The 25,379-nt window shown below is 37.9% G+C and overlaps 1 protein-coding gene across 5 annotated transcripts in view; it reads left to right on the forward strand.

Moving 5' to 3' along the window:
* Positions 1-6: 6 nt before the first annotated feature.
* RWDD4 (RWD domain containing 4) overlaps positions 7-25,379 on the forward strand; it is a 35,774-nt gene continuing 10,401 nt past the window's right edge. The window contains exons 1-7 of one of the 5 annotated variants that reach the window (XR_001865280.1): positions 7-115; positions 2,690-2,799; positions 2,908-3,052; positions 3,823-3,937; positions 4,718-4,767; positions 4,938-4,940; positions 23,374-23,447. Coding sequence is in view for 4 of the 5 variants with exons in the window: in XM_008641477.2 (XP_008639699.1) it covers positions 35-115; positions 2,690-2,799; positions 2,908-3,052; positions 3,823-3,937; positions 4,718-4,767; positions 4,938-4,940; positions 6,065-6,097 (537 nt within the window). In the remaining variant the exon portion in view is untranslated. Of the gene's footprint in view, positions 116-2,689; positions 2,800-2,907; positions 3,053-3,822; positions 3,938-4,717; positions 4,768-4,937; positions 4,941-5,782; positions 6,038-6,064; positions 7,093-23,373; positions 23,448-25,379 lie in introns of those variants that run through there. The other 4 variants (XM_008641477.2, XM_017744564.1, XM_017744563.1 and 1 more) reach the window with 4 other exon arrangements.

Consider the following 25,379-nt stretch of genomic DNA (forward strand, 5'->3'; position numbering starts at 1 on the left):
CGGTCGGTAACCCCTGCTCTGGCCCTGGCTGCAGATGGAGCTGGAAGCGCTGCGCTCTATCTACGAGGGAGACCTGTGCTTCAGGGAGCTCAGCCCGGTGTCCTTCCAGTACAGGGTAAGGCGAAGTTGCATCTTGAAGTTACTTTGCTGCCTTGTAGTTGCCATACCAGGGCTTTCTAAGCCAAAGGGGTATCCGATGTGCAGTAAAGGATAGATCCACAGGGCGTTGTTTCAGGATTTTTGCTGACAACGATGCTTCATAGCACAGTGTGTCATGTATATGAACCTGCTCCCAGCATGGGTTTATTCCAGAATCACAGAACGGGTGAGGCTGGAAGGGACCACAGTGGGTCATCTGGTCCAATCTCCCTGCTCAAGCAGGGTCATCTTAGAGCATATGGCACTGGATTGTGTCCAGCTGGTTCTTGAAAATCTACAGTGAGGGAGAGTTCACAGCCTTTCTGGACGATCTGTTCCAGTGCTGGGTCACTGCACAGTAAAGAAGTTCTTCCTCATATTCAGGTGGAACTTCCCGTGCATCAGTTTCTGCCCATTCCCTCTTGTCCTATTGCTTGGCACCACAAGCCAGTTATCCCTTAGTCAGGTATCCTACTTGCATAGCTGTATCTGTGTACTCAGAACTGTCAAACCTTCTGAAGAAGCCATCCAGCCGTGTAATACTTACCCTAACTGGTCAGAAATAGAGAGATTTATAGAGCTATTTCTATGTAAAATTTGGAACTACTGCTCAGTTACAAGTTTCCAGTCTCTTGTCCAAAGACTAGTGTCTTGTTTACACAGGACTAGTGTCCTGTTTACCTGCTGAAGTGAAAATCCACAAGATGCTTTGGGTGTGTGCACTGATACAGTCTTTGGTCAGGAGAGACATAAGGGGGTGCTGAGCTCAAAGTACACAACTAGATTCTGGCATGAAATTCTCACCAGTTTTTTCTGATTTAAACACCTGAAACTTCTGAGCACAGACTGAGGCAGATCTTTTGATGGCCAGAAGACATTGCTGACAAAATCTTAGGCACCCATGGGACAGAAGGAAGACTTCTGAAAATGCCGTATGCCTGTTTCAGGGAGAAGCCATCTAAAATCACCTTTCTGTGACTTCTCAAATAACTGAAGAATAGTGTCACTAACTGTAATGAGATACAGGTCAATTAATTAATAGCACTTGGAATCCCAGCTAAGGCTGTAAGAGCAGCCTTTCTTCACAGATTGGATCATTCTTAATAAATTAAATTTCCTTAAATGGGGAAATATGGCATGCCTACAAACCTAAAGTGTGTCATTTTACATTTCACTGGCTTTGCTAGTTTTTATTAGACAAAAAATGGTTGTCCAAAGTTATGATAACTCAATTTAAATACAGTAAAACCTAATGTCATATAAAGGCAATAATACATCTTTCGCCTGCAGAAAAATTTGTATTGTGAGAACTCATAATGTAAGTAAGTCCTTGAGAAGATAGAAATAATTCGTATGGCATTTTTTGGCCCTCATGTCCTGCACCTGTCTCACATACAAAGCACAGCTGTTTTGTAATCAGTGTTTAAAATTGATATTGAACGAAGGTTTTACTTTTTTTCCCCCAAGTATTGCTAAAATGCAGCGCCACTTTTCACTGACAAGCAGGAGCATGGTCATGTAGCTTTGCAGGATTTGCTTTGTGCACAGACAGTGCTTTCCTGAGAGAACCTTGTGAACCTTGCAGCCACTTCTGCTCATGGTGGCAGTGGGAAATGAACTGTAAATGCTGCCTTGAAAAATGTTGCAGATTCTTGATTTAAAGTCTTACTTATTTCACCTCTAAACAAGTGTTCTTGAATGTCAGTCCACTCTGCTAAAACAGATATTTTAAGTAAGAAAGCAGCAATTTTTTTTCTTTACTTTTTTTTTTAAATTTTGAAGTGCCATAGCCTTACCTTGATTAGGACTTCTCCTGTGGACACACTTTATTCTACATAATCAGATTAAGGCTGATTTTTATAACAAGGCAAATAAATGAGAATTTTTGGGTGGTTTTAGAAACCTTATTGTGCTAGTCTTCCAAATCCTTGTGTGGAACAGTTACTTCTGATTGTACGTCTGTAGTATGCTGTAATATATTTTTTTTTATCCAGACTCATTCTACTGACTTCTTAAATCTTTCACTACTCATTCTTTTGTACAGGGAAATAAAATATCTGTAGGTCTGAAACATAAATATTGATATTCTTACCCATTATTTTTGTGATCTTAAGTTATTAGTTTATTATCATCCTCATTTCAACCCTGTCTTGTGGCTTGTTTTCATATTGCTCTATGTTTAGATGTGTGGGGGGAAAAAAGATTTAATATTTTCTGTTCTTGTATGTGATAGTATAATATTTGGCTTGCAGATGCTAAAAGCAGCTTTTAAAACCAAGGAATTAAAAAAACCCCAACCATAAAAAGGGGTTTGACAGTTTCTGCCGTTTCTCCTAGAATGAAAACTGCAGGGTAAATGTTAGTATTGATGTCCAAAATTTAATGCTTTTTCTAGATAACAGCTTTATTTTCTAACTGATAATTTTATCAAAATAGTTGTCTCAAGGAATTTTGATGGTCTAACAGAAGTAGTAGACTTCCATAATGGCGTTGTAATCCTCAGAAAATGACTGGAAACTGTTGATTTATAAAGTTTTCCTTTTCACTTCAGATAGGTGAAAGTGGAGATCCCAAAGCCTTTCTAATAGAAGTTTCTTGGCCAGAAACATATCCACAAACAGCACCAGTCATATCGATGGATGCTTTCTTCAACAACACAATGTAAGTATTTATGACAGCTTCACTCCCTGGCCTTGGGGTGGGGCTCTTTGTCTGATAAGCTTTTTATCATCTGTCTAGTTTACAGATGAGTTTAATGATTTCTTTTAGATCTTCAGCTGTTAAGCAAAGTATATTGGATAAGTTAATGGTAGAAGTTGAAGCAAATCTTGGAACTGCTATGACATACACACTTTTTGAATATGCCAAAGACAATAAGGAGGTGTTCATGGAAAACCAACCTGTTAACACTGTGGTAAGTAGATAAATTCTGATTTTAATTTTGTGCTTTTAAAACTGGAAAAAAAAAATTGGTTATTATAACCTGAATACTTCATAGGTCCCTCTAAGTTGTAAATTAGTTCATTGGTTATACATGTTAGTGGCTGAAAGTGACACGCAGACTATAGTGCCACAATGCTCTGTGGTCATAATTGTTACATTTGGTTGTTATTTTGCTGTTACACCAAAATGTTTGCAGCCTGACGTTATGTCCCACAGGATAACATTAAAATGGAGACTTTGGGGGGAAGAAAAACTAAAGGAAGCTGAAACAGAGGCTGCTGAGGATTGGAGGGGTGACAATTTACTGCAGCCTTCCTGGGATTGCATAAGTGCACCTTCAGGGTCTTAAAGTAGTCAGGCTGGGTCAATTTGTAGCTTTTGGGTTGTGTAAGCACATTATTTGCCATGATGGTGCTACAGATATGCTTTGAGGAACAAGAAATGATTTCTATGTTTGAGAAGTCTGAGTCTATTCAGACTAAATCACACTCCATGATTAAATTTAAAAAGTGTAAAAGGTGCCCTTTGCAACTGTAAAAGAGAATAATTCCAGTCTCTAACACATGTTTTTTAAAAGTACAGGCATGATTATATGTTGATTAAAAGCTGCAGGCTGCTGACAGCATTGCTTCTTTCTGAAAGTCAAGATATTTCAGTATGTCAGGTTCAGTAATCACATCACACAGAGATATCCATGGAAGTAATATGCAAAATGTTTACAACCCCTTTTATCCTTCTCAGACTTCAGTAAGCAATAGTATTTCAATTGGAACTCCTGATGTGCCACCAAGTAAGAAAAAAGAGAAAAAGGAGCAGTTATCCAAAACCCAGAAACGAAAACTAGCTGATAAAACAGGTTTGTTCGCTATAATAATCTTTTCTTTGATCAGTATGAAAATCCAAATTTTATAGCAAGGACATCTTGCTAGAATAAGAGTAACTAGTAATTTGTTTATAAAATGAACTACTTTAAGTTTGTGGTCTCTGTTTTATTTGTTTTAGATGAATTATTCTTGCCTGAGATGTTAGTTCTGGTCAGAGCAACTTTCTATAGTCGGGATTTAATTACATTGTTGTTTTATTTTATTCTATTTTAATTCCGTTTGTGGCAAAAGTGAAATTTACAAAAAATACTTGTGGAAGGAGAGAATTTGGGACCTCTAAAAATTCACTTCCAGCAAAAAATGCAGTTTGTTCATGGGCCCTCATAAATAATTCACATTATTAAAAATGTAATTTCTAAATAAAAGCATTTCTTTTGGAACTCAAACATCTAATTTAGTTTGTATTCTAGAAATGAAAGTGTTTCTGCAGCTATTTAATGCTTTCAATTAAATAGAAGGATTTTGTTTGAAAGTTGTTGATTACTTCAGTTAGTTCTGCTGGTGACTCTTTTGTGTTTATTTGAAGTCTAATCTGAACCTCCCCTGGCACAGCTTAAGGCTATTTCATCTCCTTTCACTTTGAGGTTGGTAGAAGAACACACTGTTTAAGACATTAAAATCTGTTTCTGTCCTCATGGCTTCAGAGTGCAGAAATTGAGGGGTTTGGATATTTAGAGTTTTGTGGGTTGATTTTGAAGAAAGGTGAATATTCCTCTTAGCTTGTGTGCTGAAATTAAAACCTTTTTCTGCAGATAACAAAGGGGAGCTTCCGCGAGGATGGAACTGGGTGGACGTAATTAAGGTAACGTGAGTGTATTATATACAGTGTTGTGAACATGCTGTGTATGTAAATTAAAAATTATTTGTGCTTATATCTGAAGAAAACTAATCTGATAAACTTTTTTCTTGCTTTTCTTCCTAACTGTGTTTGGACTTGACTATGGTGTCTGATTAATTTCTGTATGTGTCCAGCATGTAAGTATTTTCAAGTTCTCTTTTTTTACTGTTAGAAAGATTTGCAAGAAAGAGTAAGAACTGTTGCTTATTTTGGATTCTAATTAACAAATTTCTCAAAAAGCTTTAAAATGCCAGTTCTTCTGAATATTAGTCTGAAGGACTTCGCTCTTTGAACTTTGTTGGTTTAGTATTTCTTTTTTTTATTTCTTGAGCAATTAAATTTTAATTTTATTTTGAGAGCGCTTTGCTAACCAAATGCACTGCAAATATTCTGTCTTCATATGACAAGAAGATTTAAGATCAAGTTAGTGGTGCTGCCAGGTTCTGGAGGGCAGTGGATAAGTAAGAAATAAAAGGGAGCTGTCCCAAGTGGGAGCACCTTGCTGTCTCCTGCTGAAGCCTCATTCTCTGCTTCAGCTCCTCCAGTGAATAATTTTTTTCTACGTGCTCCCTCAGTATTGATTTCTTCCACCCTCTTATCTTTGCTGATTCAGTGAAAATCACTGCTTGACAATTTTGAAAGCAAACTATTTTATTTTACACAACTGTAAGTAATTTTCAGTGTAAGATCTAACACCAGTTCCAGTTATTCAGTGAGAGCAAATAAATGATGAAGGTCGTTTTGGGCAGAGTCCTTCTGAGTTAAAAGTGGCTATTTATGGTGGATATCTTGGTTTTCAGATAGATTTCATGATAGGCCTGCTACTTTTAATAATAAGCCTAGCTTTAACAGTTGAGAAATACTAAGTTAATGTTAATGTGTATTTTTACATTGTCTAAATTTCTATATGGGAATTCTCTCAGAGATGTGTGAAGATAAAGTTCCATTACTTCATCTTTTTTTTTTTTTCTTTTTGGAGAGCTGGTGACAGAGCCTTCAAATTAAATAGAAACAGTGCCTTGAGGTTTTTCTGGGGTTTGTTGTTGTTTGCTTTTTTTAAGGATCAGGAAGTAAGCTCATTAAGTGTTTAAGCTTAAGAATTATTTTTTGATGTTTTTCTTGATATAGTAGCACAATCAGTCTGTATTGTTAAATTAAATATACACATGTTCAATGTGAGATGGAAATAATGTTCTTGTTTCCTAATAAATGGAATGGCAGTCTAAACTTTGAATACTTTCTTTTTGTGTCTCTTTTATAGTTAAGCAAAACTGGTTCTAAAGATGATGAATAAAGGACTTTGGTACAAGGAAACTCCACCTTTTAATACAGTGCAATTCTGGGTCACCATCTCTCTCTTAATAATTTTCGTATTTGTTGAAGTAAACATTTTATAAAGCTCGATTTCCTAACTTGTAAATCTCGTCACACAAGTTTATCTAGAGACCGTGTGGTCGTCTTCAGAAAAATCAACCAACAAACTTGCCTTAAATGAAGGTTAGAGTGTGACAAAAGATATAGAGAGCCAGTGTGGTGAAGTGAATAGTGCTGCAGTGTTTATTAATTTATATTTAGTCTGTAGTAAAATCCTGTTATAGTGAACCCAATGATACTGTAAACATTTCCTTATGTTCTTATTCCAATTGAAGAAAAGAGCACTATAACAGTGATTGGTCGCTTGACAGCTTAATTCATCAAAATAAATTATTCCATGGAAATAAGATCTTTGTCATTTGTTTATCTAGTATGAACTAGAACGTACAAATTGTTGCATTGCAAAACAGGCTAGAGCTTGTGGTCTTGTTTTTGCTGGTTGCTGGCTGAAATAGTAAATACTTGTGAAAGCAAGGCCAAATATCCTAGTCTGCTCAAAAGTGAATGGTTATAGCAGGAGTGCAGCATCTTTATTCTCCATGATATCCCATCTGTTGGTCTTTCTCCAGTGTGCGTCTTTAAAGACAGCGGGATGTCTGAGGAGGGGGAAAAAGCTTTCTTGCACGTCTCAATGAGTGTTGGGATTTTGTAGGTGTTTCACTGGAGAAATAGGCATTCTTTGGAGGGATTTGCTGACTAAGTAGTAGGATAGTGGAAGTCAGTAATCCATCAAACGAATTGGGAGAACTTTTTTGCGAGAGCTCTTTTCTTCTTTTTTTCCTAATCTGCTCTCTTATGTAAGAAAAAGAAGTCATCTTTACTGTATGAACTGGTATTAAATACAAGATGCCTTAATGTCCTTTATTATTTTTGTTTGTTTTGAGATGAACTTTAATAAATGCCTATTTATCTGCTGTGGTATGTGTTTATTGTTTTAAATTGTGTGTTGCCTACTGCACTTCGCAAGTTTGAAATTGAAAGGACTCTGTTGCAAGGAAAGCGTTCTTAAAAAATTGCTGGAAGAATTCTATCTTCCCTCTTGTGGTATATGTTTACATGATCTTCAGGGTGGCTGTGTTTGTTATTGATAGGAGGGTCAGTCACTTTACCAGGAGCATAGGACAGTATCCATTGCATTCAGTACACACAGAGCAAGTCCAGTGTCCCTTTGGAAGAGTGTGCTCCACTGTGTACAGCCTTCTTCATTTCAGAAAGTCTGATTTCTTTTTGAACTCAACTCTTGTGTAGTAAAAGTTGTAAAGTACAAAAGGGAGGACTTTTTCCAAACAATGTAGTCTTGCCTTAGATGTAAACCAGAGGCTCATGGCTGCAGTCTGAGCAAGAGCGTCCGGCGGGGAGTGCCAGTGCCGGGAGAAGTTGTTCTGGCAGTACACAGTGAATCTGTAGCAGAGAAGGGCACTTAGCTTTAGTCTCTGCCAGCACCAGGACAGGCAGGACTCTATTCACAAGTTCTCCAAGGGAAAGTGACATGTCTTTCCTGGTATGCTTGGTGTATGAATCAAGTTGCTATGACAATTTTTCTGAATAGATTAGTTAGTGAGGGTGGGGGAAGGACAAATAAGAACCACATCCCTTGCTTTTTATAATGTTACTGTGTGTAACTTGTTAACCTTGTGGAATGCATTATTTTTCTGCTCCTAGTCTGCCTGTAAATCACATGCTCTCATGAAGATATCTGAGAGTCTCCTCTGGTTCCATTTGTAAATGTATTTACTTTGAAGTCTATTTTCACAGGAAATATTTTGCATTGGAAATTTTTATATCAGTTTTTTGCTTGTGTAAATTATGAAAGGTAATTTGTGTCATTTAAACCATTTTCTGATACGATGTGATGGCTGGAACAGGATCTTTTAAAGAGTCGATGTACTTATTGTTACAGAGAGGCCTGAGCACTGATAAATGAGGGGAGGGGAAAAATGTAATAATTCTTATCAAGCAAGGCACAATTGAAAAATAAGAGATCATGACTCCTGAAAAATCCTGACTGTTGAAAAATCTGCTCCCACCTTCCTTTTTTTTTTTTTCTTTTGTAAAGACCTACTGGCAGTGGAAAAACAGTGATTACTCAGTAGGACAAGAGTCTCTTGACTCAAGGGCTGCACCACCAATTTAAATTCATGAGTTTTGCAGTAGAGCTTTCTTTGGCCTGAGAAGACAAGTGTCAATACTAGTAACAGTAAATTAAAGGTAGCAAGTGTCCAGAATGCTGTCAGTACCATGACCAAAGATGCCCCACTGCACTCTAATGTATCAAATTCCAGGGAGTAATGCAGACTGCCTTTAATTAAGTGTGTTGGATAGAGAGGTGACAGCTGTGATTAGTCAGTAGTGTGTGCCTACCATATCCTGCTTGCCCCCTTGGAATCAAGGCTGATAATTTCTGCAGTCCTGGTCTGACTGGTTGTATGTGGGGTGGATAGATAAAGTGTGCCCAGCTGATGAGCAATTACGTTTTGGTGAGTAAAAGACCAGTAGGAAAAAAGGCCAGCATTTCTCCATAGAGGACCTTTGGTAAAAGTGCAAATGTAAGGATACCATTCTCCTCTCACCTGAGGCAATACATATGATTTTGGGTTATACTGTGAAATTTGTGCTGTGAAAAGCCTTGAACTGGTCTGAACCGGAAAGAGTTTCCCTTTGGAAATTGTTTCCTTCCAACAGTATGGTACCCTAAGCTCTTGCAGTTAACAGCAGAATGAAGTGGGGAGGAGATGTTCATTCAACAGAGAAAATACCAGAAGTGTGAGAATTCTGGGTGGATTGGAGGAGGAGGTGGATGGGGGAAAACATCCTTGTATATGAAACTAGAAGAGCATAGGTGTTAAATTTTCATTGCTGCAGGACAATACAACAAAACAAAAGCTAAATTCTGGCATGAGTTTGGGCTGTGGTAAAGGACAAGAGGATTGTAGATTTTCTTTCTGTTGCTGTGGTTTCTTTCACCAACATGGTTTTGGCTTCATCTCAGAATGGGTCTGCTTTGTGGTTGTGAGAAGGATTTCTGTTTTCCTCACTGTTACGCTTCCTGTTACCCTCTTTCTGAGCCCATCTAAGCAGCCTCTGAAAGCCTGGTGTACTCTCAGAAATAACTTAAGGCAAAACACATTGACTAGGCACTGGAAAATCATTAACTGTTTGTCCTCTCTTTCCTTCATTCAGAGCAAAGTGAGGAGTGACTCCAAATGGCTGAATTACATAAGACATATGAGAATCTATATCCAGGCCCTGGTGTCCTGTGTCAGACTGAAAATCTTACATAGCTATCCCTCGCTACTCTGCCTGAGCATTCATGCCTGTGGTTCCTACAGATGTTGTATTTGAAGTATTCATGTTAAAAATAGGGCAGAAACTTGAAAACTCTTACTATGGTTAGCTATTACAAGTTGCTTATGTTGTGAGAGGGGATAAGGTCATAGCAATGAGAGGGCAAGCCAAGCTGTAACTGCAGAGCCTTACTGTAGAGGAGTGAGGTTGTGTGGGTGTCCCTGAGGGCAGAGTTTCTTCTGCAGTACCTGTATTACTGCTAATGATCAGAAAGGGAGAGGTTAACCTAGTCTGAGGTTGGTAGATGTCATTCAAGAAACAATATGGAAGGAAGAAAGAAGTCTTTTTCTCAAACAATCATCTGCTGTAATGTCATTGAAAGATAATAAACGTAGTTTCGCATGAATTTGCTCTTCAGAGCAGAATCTTACTTTAAATCAAGTATCTCTGTCAGTAATGCATTCTATGATTTCCTGCAGGTAAAACAAATGTGAAGAAGGCGTTATTATGTAAAGAGCTTCTGTTCCACTGTAGAGAACCATTTGATCTCTACCTGTAGTGAAAAGGATGCTTCATTTGACCTTGAAGGCACAGATTTTATAGTAGCTCAGGGAAAAGGTAGCAGCCCATCAATAAAAAGTACACAGCTTCTATAGATGGTTAACAAATTTTGCCCAGCATTATCAGTTCTATATTTTTCTGTGAAGATCAGCACTAGAGCATTACCAGGTTTTAGTTAACCAGCATATTGCATAATTATGGTTTTCCTTTTCCCCTTCATGCCATATGTCTTTAGATGATAAAAGTACAGGATGTAGTATAGAAATTTATTTCCAAAATTAAAATAGTGTGAAAGGAAATAATCTTACTCAGAAGCGAGGATGTGCCAAAATTAAATCTGCCTATGTGATGTTTATATGGAAAAGAATTCATAGGAAGATTTTCTTTCTGTGACTATGTGGTTTTTCGGGTTTGTTTGTGGGTTGTTTATTTTCCTTGGTAGTGTCCAAGCAGATGGTTAGTGCTTTTCTTCCTAGTGTCCCTGCTAGTGGGAAAGCAATACAAAAACTGAGTTTTAGTACTCTCCTAAGGCTGAAAAGAAAAAAAACATTTTCACTTAGTGAAAACAGATAAAGTAACAGAACTGCCCCTGGAACAAAGTGGACCTTTGAACAGAATGGCCAGGTATTGAGACAAATTAATTTGCTTTAATAAAACTGGCTGGATCTGAGTGGCTTTAGTCTGCTTCAGAGTCTATCTTCATGCAGTGGATTTATGACTTATAAATGCTTATGGATAATTTTAACTTGACTATACAGCTACAGTCCATGTGATTTAACCATTGCTTTAAATAAATTTCTGTTACAGAAGTCAGTGCAGATTCTAGTATATTGTTAATGAGCTCTACTTCCATCCCTTTTCATTTGGCAGAAGAAGATACAATGTTAGTGCTCTGGGTGAAAGAAATTTACATGTATGCTGTCAACAAAGGCTGTCTGGACTTGGTTTACAATCAGTCTGAAAGAGATAAAATGGTGGAGTTCTACAAGATAATTGTAGTAGCCTATCTTAAGATGGATCCACTATTTTTGTATATTTCTTTTTTTGTTAATTTGCTTATTATGATGTTTAAAATGCTCAAAGTGTAAGCAATAATTTAGCTTATTAGCTACTGTGTGTATGTATAAAGGAATTGTTCAGTCAGATGTGCAAGAACAGTTACCTTGCATTTCCTAATTTCATGGCATGATGATGATTCTCTAACTCTTTTCATGGTGCTTTCCTACAGGTAATATCCCTCCCTTGCTTTCTTCCTAGCGTGGGCAAAAAATGGTGCTCAGCATCACTGTGTGTTTCCTTCATAGCTTTTATACAGAAAGGTGTATTAGGTGGGGGAGGAAGCAAATATAAACTACTGACTGGTATTTATGCCTCTCGCCTGGAATGAATTAAGATGATCTGTGTCATGTTGCGTATAATATCATGCGCAAGGTACAATGTGTCACTCCTGTTTTATTTTTTCCTGTTTCAAATGTATGTACTGGAGACCTCTTCTACAATCTCTGACTGGTAAAAATTGGGCAGAATCTCTTTGTGATCATCACAGTAATCTTTGTTTCACAGACACAAGCTCTACTCTGTTAGATGCTGTACTGATAGAACACAAAGGGAGGAGGGCTAGTCACTGTCTTTCAGGATCAGGAAAGAAAGATATTCTGTGAGGAAACACATGCTAAATATGAAAAGCAAACACTCAACTTATTTGGGTATCTGTTTAGGGAGAAAAGATGACAGTAGAAATGAAGAGTGAAAGAAGGAGGAAGGAACAGCTTGAGTCTGGAGCCTTAAGAACATTATTAGTTAGTCTTTTAAAAAATACAGTTCATAAATATATGTTGTTTCTCTGTATGTTAAAATATCTCTTAAGGTATTTTATTCCCTTGCGGGAAGGAAAGAATGTCACCAGAAAAAAGTTATACATGGGAACAAATCTAGAAATTTTGTTTTGAAGCTGTGGGATTCTTGTATATCAAGCAAAAGCAACTTCTGTTATGTGAAGAAGTGGAGACAACTCTAAAGCCTTGCTTCATCTTTCCTGCAAAATACTGAGTAGTTTAATATTTTGAGTGTTGCAAGCTCAGAATTTTATCTGCTGGAAGGAAGGGGAGTGCACAAAGTTTGGATTTAGGTGTACATTTTGCAAATTTAAATCTCCAATTAAAGTGTGTGTCTTGTGAGCAGGATGGTTAAAATGTGATTTGCCATGCATGTGCATATATATATACACAGTCTTGATGAGGTACATCATTACATCATATCACTTCAGGTATGAATGTACAAAGAATACCCCTTGTAAGAATATGTGTCTTATTTGAGAAATATTTATCCTCTGACTCGTTCAAAGCTTCTGCCATCAAACGCAACAAAATAATCAGAACTGCAGTGACTTTTTTTCTAAAATTACGACAACCTGATCTCACTGTGCTATTTGTGCTAGAATCAGAGGCAGAAAGAAATGGATTAATGGAAGAATGTTATCCTCAATTGTACAGCTACTGTAAAGAAAGAGGTTGTAGCTGCAGCTGATGGACCTGAGGTGGGGGCTTCCAGGTGGTGTCTGAAATTGTCACCACTGTGTTTCATTACATCTGGAAGTTTTGAAGAAGTATCAAGAGATGAGACATCAAAGATTTGTTTTAAGGTTTTCCAGATGTTTGGTTTTAATTCTGGAATTCTATTGAATTTATATATTTAGGGTACAGTAAGTGCATTACTGGTTTTAGTAAGTAAAGAAAGGGCATATTGTAAATCTAGAATGCAAAAGAGGAAGGGACAGTAAAACAAAGTTTTGACTGATGCACACCATAAGAAACCTGTTAGGTTTGTGCTGTATGTAGATTAGGTTCGTATTTGCCTCCTTGTGTATGTGTTCTTTTTTCATTGTTTTCAGGTTTTATGGGGCAAAAACCTGATAATCCCATTTTTCCAGGAGTATTATGAAAGAAAATCTTATCATTCCTTAAAGGTATAATTGGAAGAATTAAACTAACTGAAATAATGCAAAAGCAGAAACTGGTGTGTTGCATCTCATGGGGTATCAAAAGAGACAGTTCTGACCAAAAAAGCAGTGCACACAGATGGTAATCTGGCAGGTGTTACTCAACACTTTTTGGGAACTGGTAAATCATCAAAGGAAGTATAAATGGAATCCATTCTAACAGAGAATTGGACTCAAACATTTCAGATGAGCAGGATCTGTTTAATGTGTCATCTTCATCCCTTAGAAGAAGGTAATAGAAGGAAGCTGAAATAGAAGGAAATCAGATTCGACAAGCAGAACTTCCCTCTCATGAAGAGAGCTGGCTGGGACTGATGACTGCATTGTCTTCCAGGTGTTTTTCAGTATCTCCCAGAATAATCTTTTCCATGATTTTACCGGGCACTGAAGTGAGACTGACAGGCCTGTAGTTTCTGGGGTCCTCCCTCTTGCCCTTCTTGAAAATCAGGACAATGTTAGCCAGCTCCCAGTCAGCTGGGATCTCTCTGGATTCCCAAAACCACTCAAAAATCAAGAGAGGCTTTGCAATGACATCAGCCAGCTCCTTGAGGATTCTTGGATGAATCCCATCAGGCCCCATAGACTTTTAGGGATCCAGCTGGAGCAGCAGATCCCACACAATTTCAGGATCAGCTGGGATTTGAACATTCTCACAGTCATGGTCCTCCAGCTCAGGGCACTGAAACCCCCTCGGTCCATCATCTGTGTTGAAGGCACAGGCAAAGAATGCATTAAACACCTGTGCTTTGTCCCTGTCCCTCTTTGTGAGGGGACCATCCTCAACCTGTAACAGGCCAATGTTATTTTTACACTGCCTATTGCCATTAATATATTTGAAAAAACTCTTTTTGTTGTCCCCTGCAGTTCTGGCCAACTTCATCTCCAGTTGAGCTTTGGCTGCACAAATTTTCTCCCTACAGTGGCAAGAAGCATCTCTCTATTCTTCCCATGTCACCTGACCTTGCTTCCACTGGGCATACACCTTCCCTTTTTCACTTTATTTCTGAGAGAAGATCCCTCTTCAGCCAAAGCAGCCTTCTGCCTTTTCTGTTTGACTTCCAGCATTTGGCAATTGCTGTTCCTGTGCCCTTAGGAAATGATGTTTAAAAAGTGACCAGCACTGATGGATCCCAGCACCTGCAAAAACATTTCACATGGGGATTTCACTTCCTAGTTCCCTGAGGAACCTGAAATCTGCTCTCCTCATGTCCATTTTGTTTCAAGTACTTACAAACTGCAGCCTACCAGGTCAGTTCTGAATTCCTTCTTTTTAGAAGTTGTTTGGTACAGGAATAAACATGCATTTATTTCCAATCTGTTAAGGACATTCATTTATTCTTCATTAATCTGAAGGGGATTCACTTCTCTAATCAATGGAAATCTAATTGCTAAGTGCTTACATGAAAAAAAATACTAAGTCTGAAGAGCTTCCTTCAACATTTTATCATGCAAATAAATTGTATCTTTATTTAAATGGGCTGCAGTGCTTTTCTCATTATAGCATGAAGTGCAGATTTGGAAGATATTATCTGAAGGAAAATATTCCCTGCGTCTTTATTAATGATGCTGGTAACACTGTCATCAAATAGGCATATGAGATTTTATCCCCACCTTAGAGATGTAACTGGGCTGTAACTGGGGCCCAGTTGAGATATATACTTGTTAAAACAGAGGTAATAAGTCTCAAACCTGTATCTGTCCATCTGCCAAACTGTGCAGCAATTTGGTAGGCTAGAGCTGCACCTCCCTGAAGTAATGATATTCTTTAATCATGTTTTATGATTAGAGCAGCTTCTTAACTTTCCAGTACGTTCTCACAGCTTGTCTTTTAGTCATGTTCATAACACATTTTTCAGGGATATTTTCAGCAGAGATCTGCGCACAGGCAGCAAGCTAAGAGCAAATGGCTGAGCACTTTCCAGAAACTGCATAACATATTTCAAGAGTATGCTCCACTTGCTCTCAGAGAGGAAGCATCCGCTGAGCTTCTTGAGACAGGTGAGACTAGAAGCCCAAAATTAGGAGAAGGGCATTCAGCCAGAATGATCAGCAATACCTTATTTCCTAAAAGAGGGGGACAGATTAGTTTCAGTAATAAAATAAGTTAAATCATCAGTTTTGGCACTCCTCAGAATCTTGTGGTAGGACGAGCAATACTTCAGTGAGAGTGTTACCACTGTAATAAATATGTAAAGTAGACATTACTTCTCAATAACCCTAAGTGTCTTTTCCTGTTCAATGTACTGTTTAATCCACTTAATCTTTTTACAGTCTGCAGGCAACTCTTTAGGCTCTACTAGAGGACCAGAAAGCCTGGAGTTTGGCCAAACGAAATAAAACACATGCTGTGAAATTCTGTTTAACTGCAGAGAATAAAATGACTACTGCAGAGTAGCCTTAATAACACAATAATTTAACAGCAAAGCCACAGATTTCATGAGTTTTTTTACAAATAGATATTTTCTGGGTTTTATATGAAAAACAAAGGAAAATCAGATGTTTCCTCTGAGGTTCTAAGTGGTTGTGCATCAGAGCTAATGAAGTCACTTCTTTCTTAGCACAGAACTATGAGTATTGTAAGCAGGTTCATACAAATGTGCTCTGTCCCCAGTCCATGATACACGAGCAGGAGGATTCAGAAATTTCCAGATTAATTAGCCAGCAGAGACCACATGGAAGATTCACTCCTATATGTCTACATGCAAGTCAGTCTGTATTGTATATGACATGCATGTAAGCCCCTCACCTCATAAAAACCTTCTGTTACTTAATATAAGTGCAAACATATGAAGCTGCATATGGGGAGAGCAGCTAATTAAAATAATCCTGGGAGAGGTTTCTAGGGTACTTCATCCATTGCTTAGAACTCCAGTTAAAATTATGTATCTAGTGAAGAGCTTCTGATATCAGGTTCTTATTTGTACCTGAAAGTTGGACGGTTTTCTTCTTTGAAAGGAGAAAAATATTCATTAGAAAGAAATGTCTTTTGTAAGTTCTACAGTTTCTTTCAGAATGAAAGTTGTCATGTAAAACACATGCCTGCAGCTTAGTTACCAAGGAATCATGAAATGGTTGGAAGGGACCTTTAAGGGTCATCTAGTCCAACTCCCTGCAATGAGCAGGGACATCTTCAACAGAGCCCCATCCAATCTTACCTTGAATGCTTCCAGGGACTGGGCGTCTACCACCTCTCTGGGCAATCTGTTCCTGTGTTTCACCGTCCCCATCATAAAAATCTTCTTCCTTATATTTAGTCAGAATCTGTATTCTGTAAGTTTAAAACCATTACCCCTTGTCCTAGGACAAGAGGCCCTGCTAAAAAATTGTCCCCATCTTTATTAGAAGCCCTCTCTAAGTAGTGACAGGCCACAATCCAGTCTCCACAGAACTTTCTCTTTTCTAGGCTGAACAATCCCAACCCTTAGTCTTTCTTCACAGGAGGTGTGCTCCAGCCCTCGGAGCATTTTTGTGGCCCTCCCCTAGACTTGCTCCAACAGGTCCATGTCTTTCTTACACTGGGGACCCCAGAGCTGGATGCAGCACTCCAGGTGGTGTCTCGTGAGAGCAGAGTAGAGGGACAGAATCCCCTCCCTCGCCCTGCAATATGGTGGTGGTCCACTGAAGAACGTGAACTTACTTGACCATGCTTATCCCAAATGTTCTCACACTCGATTATGGTTTTCTGATGGGAACGTTGGGGTTTTTTTCCCAAAACAACTGTCAGTATGTGATTCAGACCAACAAGTAAGCTCCTGAATGAAAGAACAAACAACACAGGGATGCAAGAATTAAAGTTTGATTTATTGGTGCCACTTGTGAGAACAGAAAAATGCTATTAATTCTAAGACTCTTCTATCAGATTGCTGATGTTTGCAACATTTCCATGCATTTTTATGAGATAATCAAAATTTAAGTACTATTTTGTAGAGGAGAGATTACTGATTTTATTTTAACATAAGAATTATCACAAGTTGCCATTATCATAACCCATGTATTTGGGATACTGCCATACAGTGTGCACATTGTACTTGTGGAAGGACTTAGATTTGTGTCCAAGTCTATAAATTATAAAACGTGCTTTAATTTTCATTTTTTTCAGCTGATAAATATGTGGGCATACATGTTTTGTAGGTAAGATATCACAGATTTAAAAGCATATTTTTCTTTTTCACTGAAACTAAATTCCTTTTAACAATGAAGAATCTCTGGGGTGTGAGATTTGCCAAATAATGAATATTTTCTGAATCCTGCCAACAAAAGTGCTTTTTAGACAGGGCATCAAACTTTATGCCTCTGCTGTGGTTTAATCCCAGACAGCAACTAAGTATAACAGAGATGCTCAATCACTCCACCCATTCCCCATGTTGAGGAGAAAAATCACCAAAAAAACCCCCGAAATTCATGGGTTGAGATAAGAACAGTTGATGAATTGAAAAAGAATTAAATTTACTATTAATAATGGTAATAATAAAAATAATTGTAATGAAAAGGGGAGAGAGTAATAGACCCTAAAATGGACAAGAGGTGCGCAATCCAATTGCTCACCACCTTCTGACCAATGCCCAGCCTGTCCCTGACCAGCCATCAGAAGCTCCTGGCCAACTTCCCCCCAGTTTATATCCTGAGCATGACATTCCATGGTATAGAATATCTCTTTGGCCAGTTCAGGTCAGCTGTCCTGGCCATGCTCCCTCACAGCTTCTTGCTCACTTGCTCACTTGCTCACCATCAGAGCCTGGGACACTGAGAAGTCCTTGACTTGGGGTAAGCACTGCTTAGCAACAACCAAACACCAGTGTGTTATCAACAGCATTTTCATACTGAATTAAAAACACAGCACTGCACCAGCTACTAGGAAACAAATTAACTCCATCCCAGCTGAAACATCCCAGGACAGGCCAAAGTATCAGTCAAGAACAGAAATCCAAGTGAATGTTCTCATAAAAACAAACAGTATTTAACTAGTTCTTCACTTTATTTTAATCAGTGTTATGTGCTAAACATCAGTTTTTACCTGGACTGAAACTCCCATCTCTTCTCTGAATTTGAAGGGAGTTCTGTTCTGACAGGAACCTTGCATCTTCTCAGCTCAGATGTGTGAAGTTGCAGCTTTAACTCTGATCTCAGCTGTAGTCATTGCTCAGCAGGTGTATTTATGTGTGTTTTTAAAAATATATAGCAACCTGCATGTTCTTCCACTTTTGGGCTGTTACCTTTAGCAGTAGTTGCTGGTTTCTGGAGTGTGCGTTACCCACCAGAGGGAGCTGAAGCCAAGAACTGTCTGATTTTCATAGAATCGTATCATCATTTATGTTGGAAAAGACCTGTAAGATCACAGAGTCCAGCCATTAGCCCAGGTCCACCACTAAGCCATGTCCCTAAGTGCCACAGCTACATGTCTTTTAAATACCTCCAGGGATGGTGGCTCAACCTCTTCCCTGGGCAGCCTGTTTCATTTCTTGGCAATCCTTTTGGTGAAGAAATTTTTCCTAAAATCCAATCTGCCATCTTCTCGAGCAACTTTCAGTTCCCAGGGGGTTGCCAGGTGAAAGTAATCTCTTACACTTCACAGAGCTTTGGATTTGGGCATCTGTCTTCAAGTTAGCTTGGGAGCAGATGGTGACCAGGTAGGAAATAAGTTTGCCTCCCTATGCTAAGTTATTACCTCTTTTGGGAACCCTCACTTCAGTGTCAAAGCAGGCAAAGCAAAACCTTGTGATGTACATGTCATCATTCTTTGGTTTTTATGTATGCTGTTCTTTGTAACATGAATAAGGACACCAGAATTGTACAAAATATGAATAACTTTGAGAGTAAACTAGTCATCCCTGAGAAAATTAGGCCAGGTAGAAGCAAGTGTGAGTAGATTCTCTGCATCTTTAAAAGGAAATCTCAAAATTCCTGACTACAAACGGACTGGAGGATATTTCTGCTATATGTTAAACTGAAATTTTGTTTATAAAGAAATAAATCGGCTGAAATAGTATAGAAGGTGTGGTTCATGCATATTAAGTGTTCTGATTTTGTTCAGCCAGAAATATGTGTCAAATGTCTAAAGTGTTTATTTAGATTGAGAATTTTTGAACTAAATATGTTTCCAAACATATATTTGTTTTCTTTCCTTAAAAAAATTCACAGTATTTTGATATTTTCCAATTTATTCCAATTCATGATGATATATTGACCAATGTTCTGACCTTTTTACTTAGTTAATTTTTTATCCATCTCAGCTGCAGTGATTTCTTAATTGCATATCAATAAAAGCTTGCTAAAATTCAAGCCTTTTTAAAATTGTATCTGGTTATGTTTTCATTATTACATATGAACTCCCAGATCTCTAAAATTATTTTAAATTAGGTCTTTGTGCTATGGTGAACAGCTTAGGAACCTGAAAAATCCCAAAAGAAGCAACCTTGAGAGTTTTAGCTAATTTGTTTATCAATAAACATGAAGGCTTAACTTGCGTGTGCCAGTACTGACAGGGCAATGAAGCAGGAACTCCTTGGGGGGTGGTTTTTTTGGTAAACAATTGGTCAAGGTGAAAGGAGTTTTTTTTGTTCTTGTTCTAGTTTGTTAAATGATAAGATCAATTTATATTTCATCAAAAAGAAAATCTTCCTTTGACTTAAGAGTATGGGAGGAGTGCTGGTCCTTCTGGACAAATGAGCTTATTTCTACACATTTCCTTCTGCTCTTGGAATAAGTCGTCCACAAAGAAATAAGTAGATGTTGAGACAGAGATTAACAGCTGCTGGTGGTGAAGAACGGCTTCTTATGCATTTCTGAGTTGTAACTGACCACATGAACAAAAACAGTCTTTAGAAATATTCTTTATTCTACAAGAGGCAGGAAAGCTCACACAGGTAGTTATAGCTGAGCAATTACATGCAAAGCTGGTCCCTACTGCCTCTATGCTACTTGCTCAAGGCATTTGTAATTTTCAGTGCCATGGCATCCTTTGACTCCTGCAAAATGGTTAATCTGTTTGTCAAAAGAATTGGGACTGACAGGAGACAGAAGCTTCCCTAGGTGGTAGTTAAATTTGCTTTCTGCACCACCAGTTATGGCTTAACAGCCTCTTAGACTTCCTATGGATTTTTTTGCTGTTTCAAAACCTTGTCTTGCAAAAATGGTAACAGTCTCATCAAGTAACCTCAGTTTCAGCTCAGTTTCTGTTGCTTGACAGTATTTTGTCATGTCTTCCAAAGGAAGGTACGAGACAGTTTATATCAAATTGCTGTCTAATGGGCTTCACTTAATGGCTTCCTCAGTTAGAAGTTGCCTTATGTACTGGAGCATGAGGTTTTAATACCTTTTTTTTATATGTCTGGATCCTGTCTAACTTACGAAGGGCTCATTATCCATTTTTTTTTCATCATTTCAGAGAGGAGGACTTATTACTCTATTTATTTTGCTTATTAATTTAGTTAATAATAGGATAACTTGTCAGGACTTTTAATAGGTATTTTCCAGCATTTCAATGGGAATGAATCTGTCAAATGTAGAAAATAGAAAGGTAAAAATTTCAAAAATATTAGCAGGAGACTAATTAATTTTGAAACCAAAACAAACCTTAACTTACACAGTTTACAGTTGTGTCTCTCAGCTGTGGCTGCTGGATAAATTACACACACTTTGTATGTGCACTTAAGGATCTTTTTTAATTAAAGAAAATAGAATGGGAGAAAATTCTACAACCTTTTGGAAGAAGAGTATTATAATTTCTTTCAGAATTTAACTAGCTATAAAATGACCCTTCACTTTGCTTTTTTAGGGATTTTCTTATTACTTTTTCTGTTCCTCCTAATTATTTCTGACAGCTTTGTACTTCACCCTCTGCACTTCATTCCTGAAAAAATGTCATTTCAATCTCTGTTTCAATTCTGTCTCTTGTTTGAATTTATTTTTCACTTTTGCTTTGTGTGTGGGTTACACTTCCACATTCTCTGTTTTCTTATTTGACTTCCCTTCCTCTTAGAATTTTATTGCCTCATACTTCATTCTGAAGTCAGGAAAGGGAAAGGAATACATGCCAGCTACAAACTCAGGAAATATACTCAGCTCTGTATCTTTTTTTTTTTAATTTTTCAGGGTTCCGATCTAAGGGACTCATGCCAGTTGCTACATGAAATAATTTCTTCAGCAGATACTACTTTACACAGAAATTGCTCCATACTTACATCAGGAAATTCAGTGAAAGATTATATTCTATGTGTTTATAGACTGCTAGAAAGTATTTTTCACCATTGAGAATTCAGGATTAAAAAGTTGCTCTTCATAACTCAACTGAATATCAGCCTTCCATCATTCTGTTTTTGAGAAATCAGGTCTGTTAATAATTTCTTTATATTACTCCATTGCTGTATAATTGATGTATTGTCATTACATACACCAAATCCAAATTTATAAGGGATTCCAAGGATAAATTTTGTAGGTTTGAGTTCTCTCCTCTCTTCAGCAGCCTACTATATCTTCCACTAACAAACTGCTCAAGTACTTCTTCCAAACATAAGTTGAAGGATGTTTTTTCCTGATTTGATTCACCATTCTGGCACACAGCTTTATGTTTGTTGAGATTGTCAAACTGAATTTTCTGAAAACAAGATTTGTGCTAATGCAGTGCAGGAGTGTTCTCCCAGTTGGTGTCCTATTCCCAGTATCAGCTGGGGGTTCATTATAAATCTTTGCTGTGTAAATACTGTAGTCATGTAAAAAAATGATGGGTTTCCTAAGGGTGACCACTTCTATAGCATATAATGCTAGGAAAGGATGGTCATAATCACTTATGCAGTATGTTTGACAGGACTTGACTGATGAGGTTTAGGACAAGTGTCAGCTGCTCACATTAATTTGTTTTTTTGAATGTCACTGGCAATACTCTATATCAAAGACAGAAGTAATTTGCAAAGGTAAATCCAGTTGCAAGGAGTTAAGACAAAGTGTTAGGAAGAAAATGGATTAAAAAGGAAGGAAGCAACAGACCGTACATAAAAGAGATTGTGAAGGGAATCATCCAAAGTGCCTGCTGGTGTCCTTATGTAGTTCTGGTTTTTATCATTGGAACATCTGAAGTATATAAAACTAGAATTGCAGATGGTGATGACACTGAGAGGACAGCAAATCATAATGAATTCTGCATCTAGATGCAGTGCAGGCAGAGACAGGAGACGGGGCAAAATATTTTGAAAATAGCAAAATCAAACCACATTACAACTCCCAACTACCATACATGACAATCTTTTATAGCATTAAAATATGCAGTTAACTAGAATATTTAGCAATGTGGTAGTTTTTATTCCTGAACTGTCACTGCCAGAGCAGTCCTCCCCTTCCTAGTCATGTCACAGTTGGTATAAAAAGTCCAAATCTGGGTGCATCAGAGCATTTGGTGCTTATTCTTGCTCATCTAGTTGTTTCTAACAGTATAGACCTGACACTGTCATATCCCTCTTGCACTGGGTTGAGCATACACGTCTGGAAACAGTTCAGTCTTCCTTGTACATGCACTTAAGTCTTCAGGTTTTATTTAGCAGTGTGATACATTAAGGCTACAGGCATGGGTTTTTTCTGTTTTAATTGACTCTTCATTTGTGCATAAATAGAAAAGAAGCCAGGGTATTCAGTGCTAGCAAAGGAGATGTGGTTGTTAAATTGATATGTTGAGATCTTGTAGCCACTGTTCAGGGAGAAGCTGTAACTAATGACTACTTCCCTGTGATCTTTAGCTAATAAATGTTTAGAAACTTTATTCTTGCTTCTTCAGAAAAGGAAGTTGTGACCAATTTTTAAAAATATTTTGATGGTGGCCCATGAGATCTTCAAGAGCATCTTTTCTAAATTCTTCTGGAATTTTTGACAATCACACTGGAAGCCTTTCAACAATTTTAGGTGTCTAGTTCTTCCTAAAGGCTGGGCTTTTACCCACAGTTTTTTCATCCAGCTGTGTTTTGTCTGAAGGCAGAAGGTTTCAGCTCTTTTACACCTCCATTAAACCTTTCAGGTTCTGGTACCTGCATCCTATCATGGCCCTGCAGCTACTCCAAGAGCAAATCCATTACTTCCGGTAGGGTCAGCAGGGCTGCCTTCACTTTACACTGACATAAGTTTGACCCTAAAATATTCTTGATAGAGCATGTTTTCTTCTCAGATAGAGAGTTTAAAACTTGCTGTTATAAAGTGCCTCCCTCCTGCTAGGAACAGCTCTGCTGTTCCTTACAAGGCAGCAAGTAGAACCTGGCAGTGTTAGCACCTTTGTCTACTCTCACACCCCTCAGGGTTGCTGCAATGACTTTATTTGCACCTGCTTCATTAATCATCTGGGCTATCATCTCATGGCATTAATCCATTTGCAGAGAGTACTGAGATAATACTCTGGAATGTGAAGACCACAGGCATATGGCCAAGTCACTTTCAGTTCACCTTGGAGGTGAGTGGTTTCATTGCTGTTGCCATTTCTTAATAAAGGAGAATAGTTTCTTTGGATTTTATTAATTTCTGAAAGGATCATACGAATGGAAATTTCAAACTATTGCTATTGTTGTTGGATATTCTATTTCAATAATCTCTTCTACTTTACTATGGTACATTATTTAATTTCCTACCATTTCACATAAAAATCTGTAACAAGGTTGCAATGAAAACCAGCGTGCCATTTGCTTAATAAAATTAATACCAAGCGACCTGAATGCTATGGAATAAATCATGTGACAAAGGAGATGGGCTTAAGTTGTGAATAAGTGTATTCATGCTTGTGAGAATACAAGAGATGTGAACCAAATTTAATGTGGATTTTTGGTGGAATTTTACGATAATTTGAATTAAGTTCCAAATGTTATGATTGATCCTTATCACTGAAATGTATTCTAATCCTAAAAATCTCCACCTTCTGGAAACCAAGGTATGATTTTCAGTGCTGAAGTCAAGCTTCTCTTTCTACCTCAGTAGTTTACCAGTAAACTGAATACTAATATCAAAGATCTATAATTGAATATACACTTTCGATCTTCCTATAAATAATAAGAGATTAACACATGTATTTGATGGCATTAAACTCAAACCATGGCATATTTAAAAAAATGTCCTGTGGAGCTTGGCTTAGGAAAAGATACCTGGAAACATTCCTTCTGAACACAGGTGTTGTGGTAAGACAGTTGAAGGAGAAAGTTTTGCTAAAATCTACTTTCTCTGGAAGCCAAATTACATCAGGCTGTAGCCGTAGTGATCAGCACCCTGTCTTTCACCTAGAGAGTGAAATGTTCACCACTGCAAACATCGGTGTACCTGGCCTTTGTGTACTTACCAAAATGGTGGACAGCAAATTTCAGGTAGACTGTTAAACAAACTTGCAAGGTAGTCCCAGTAGAACAACCACAGACACTTGGAAATGCAGAATATTGTACTCCTGTGCTACAAAAGTTTTTGTGGTTTTTTTTCAGTTTAACCTCAAATAGGTAGGTGTTTCTCCTGAACTTCTTTGTTTAGGTTTTTGTGGTGGAGAGACTACCTTCAAAAGGAACTTGGCTGCAAAGATCAATAACCAGGCAAAAAACACAAATGGAATTTGAGAAATTGTGGCCATATCTAATTGTTCCAGGCAAGTTCAAAATACACAGTTATTTGATGTTCAAACATTGCCTTCCTTTCAGATTAGGGCAGGTAGCTGACAAGACAACATGAAAAACATGATGTTGCCTTTGAAAACATGACTGAAACCTTTGAAAGGTGGTTTTGCCAAAAAGGACACATAAAAGGTACTACTTTTTGTAATTTGTGCCTGAATTGCCTTGCCTATTCACACACCACAAAGGGCTGGATTCAGAACTTACATAAAGAAACACAATGCTGAGCATTGTTGGAATCATCTCCTTAAAAGCAAGTTGAACATACAGCATTAGCCAAAGGACTCATCCTTGTAACTCCTTGATGTGGAGACTTTTTTTAGGCCATGTCTCAGCCAAATTATAGTCAAAAAAATCCATTTTTTTTTAATTAGGAAAGCTCAGAACTCCAAAAGTGAACTCCTGATTCCCACTGGTTTCAGTGAGGTCAGGATTTCAGCCCTGGGTTGCAACTGGATACATCTGTATCTGTGCTGGGGAATCGCAGATCACTGGCAGGGAATTGTTCAGAAGATTCATAAACCAAGCCACTTCAAACTTTAAAACACAATGGTGACAACCATTGTAGGCAGAATAATTGCTAGTCATTAATTGTGGATGTTTTGGAGTTTTTTTGTCTTGGAGATGTTGTATGTAGGAATCTCATTGCTGTGGTGGCTGCAGTGTTAAACACAGGAAAATCAGAATGCTGTTAGAATGGAAAAGGTAGAAAGCTTTGAAATTGTGCTGATGAGGGATAC

This window comes from Corvus brachyrhynchos, unplaced genomic scaffold (assembly GCF_000691975.1).
Source record: "Corvus brachyrhynchos isolate BGI_N302 unplaced genomic scaffold, ASM69197v1 scaffold17, whole genome shotgun sequence".
NCBI lineage: Eukaryota > Metazoa > Chordata > Aves > Passeriformes > Corvidae > Corvus > Corvus brachyrhynchos.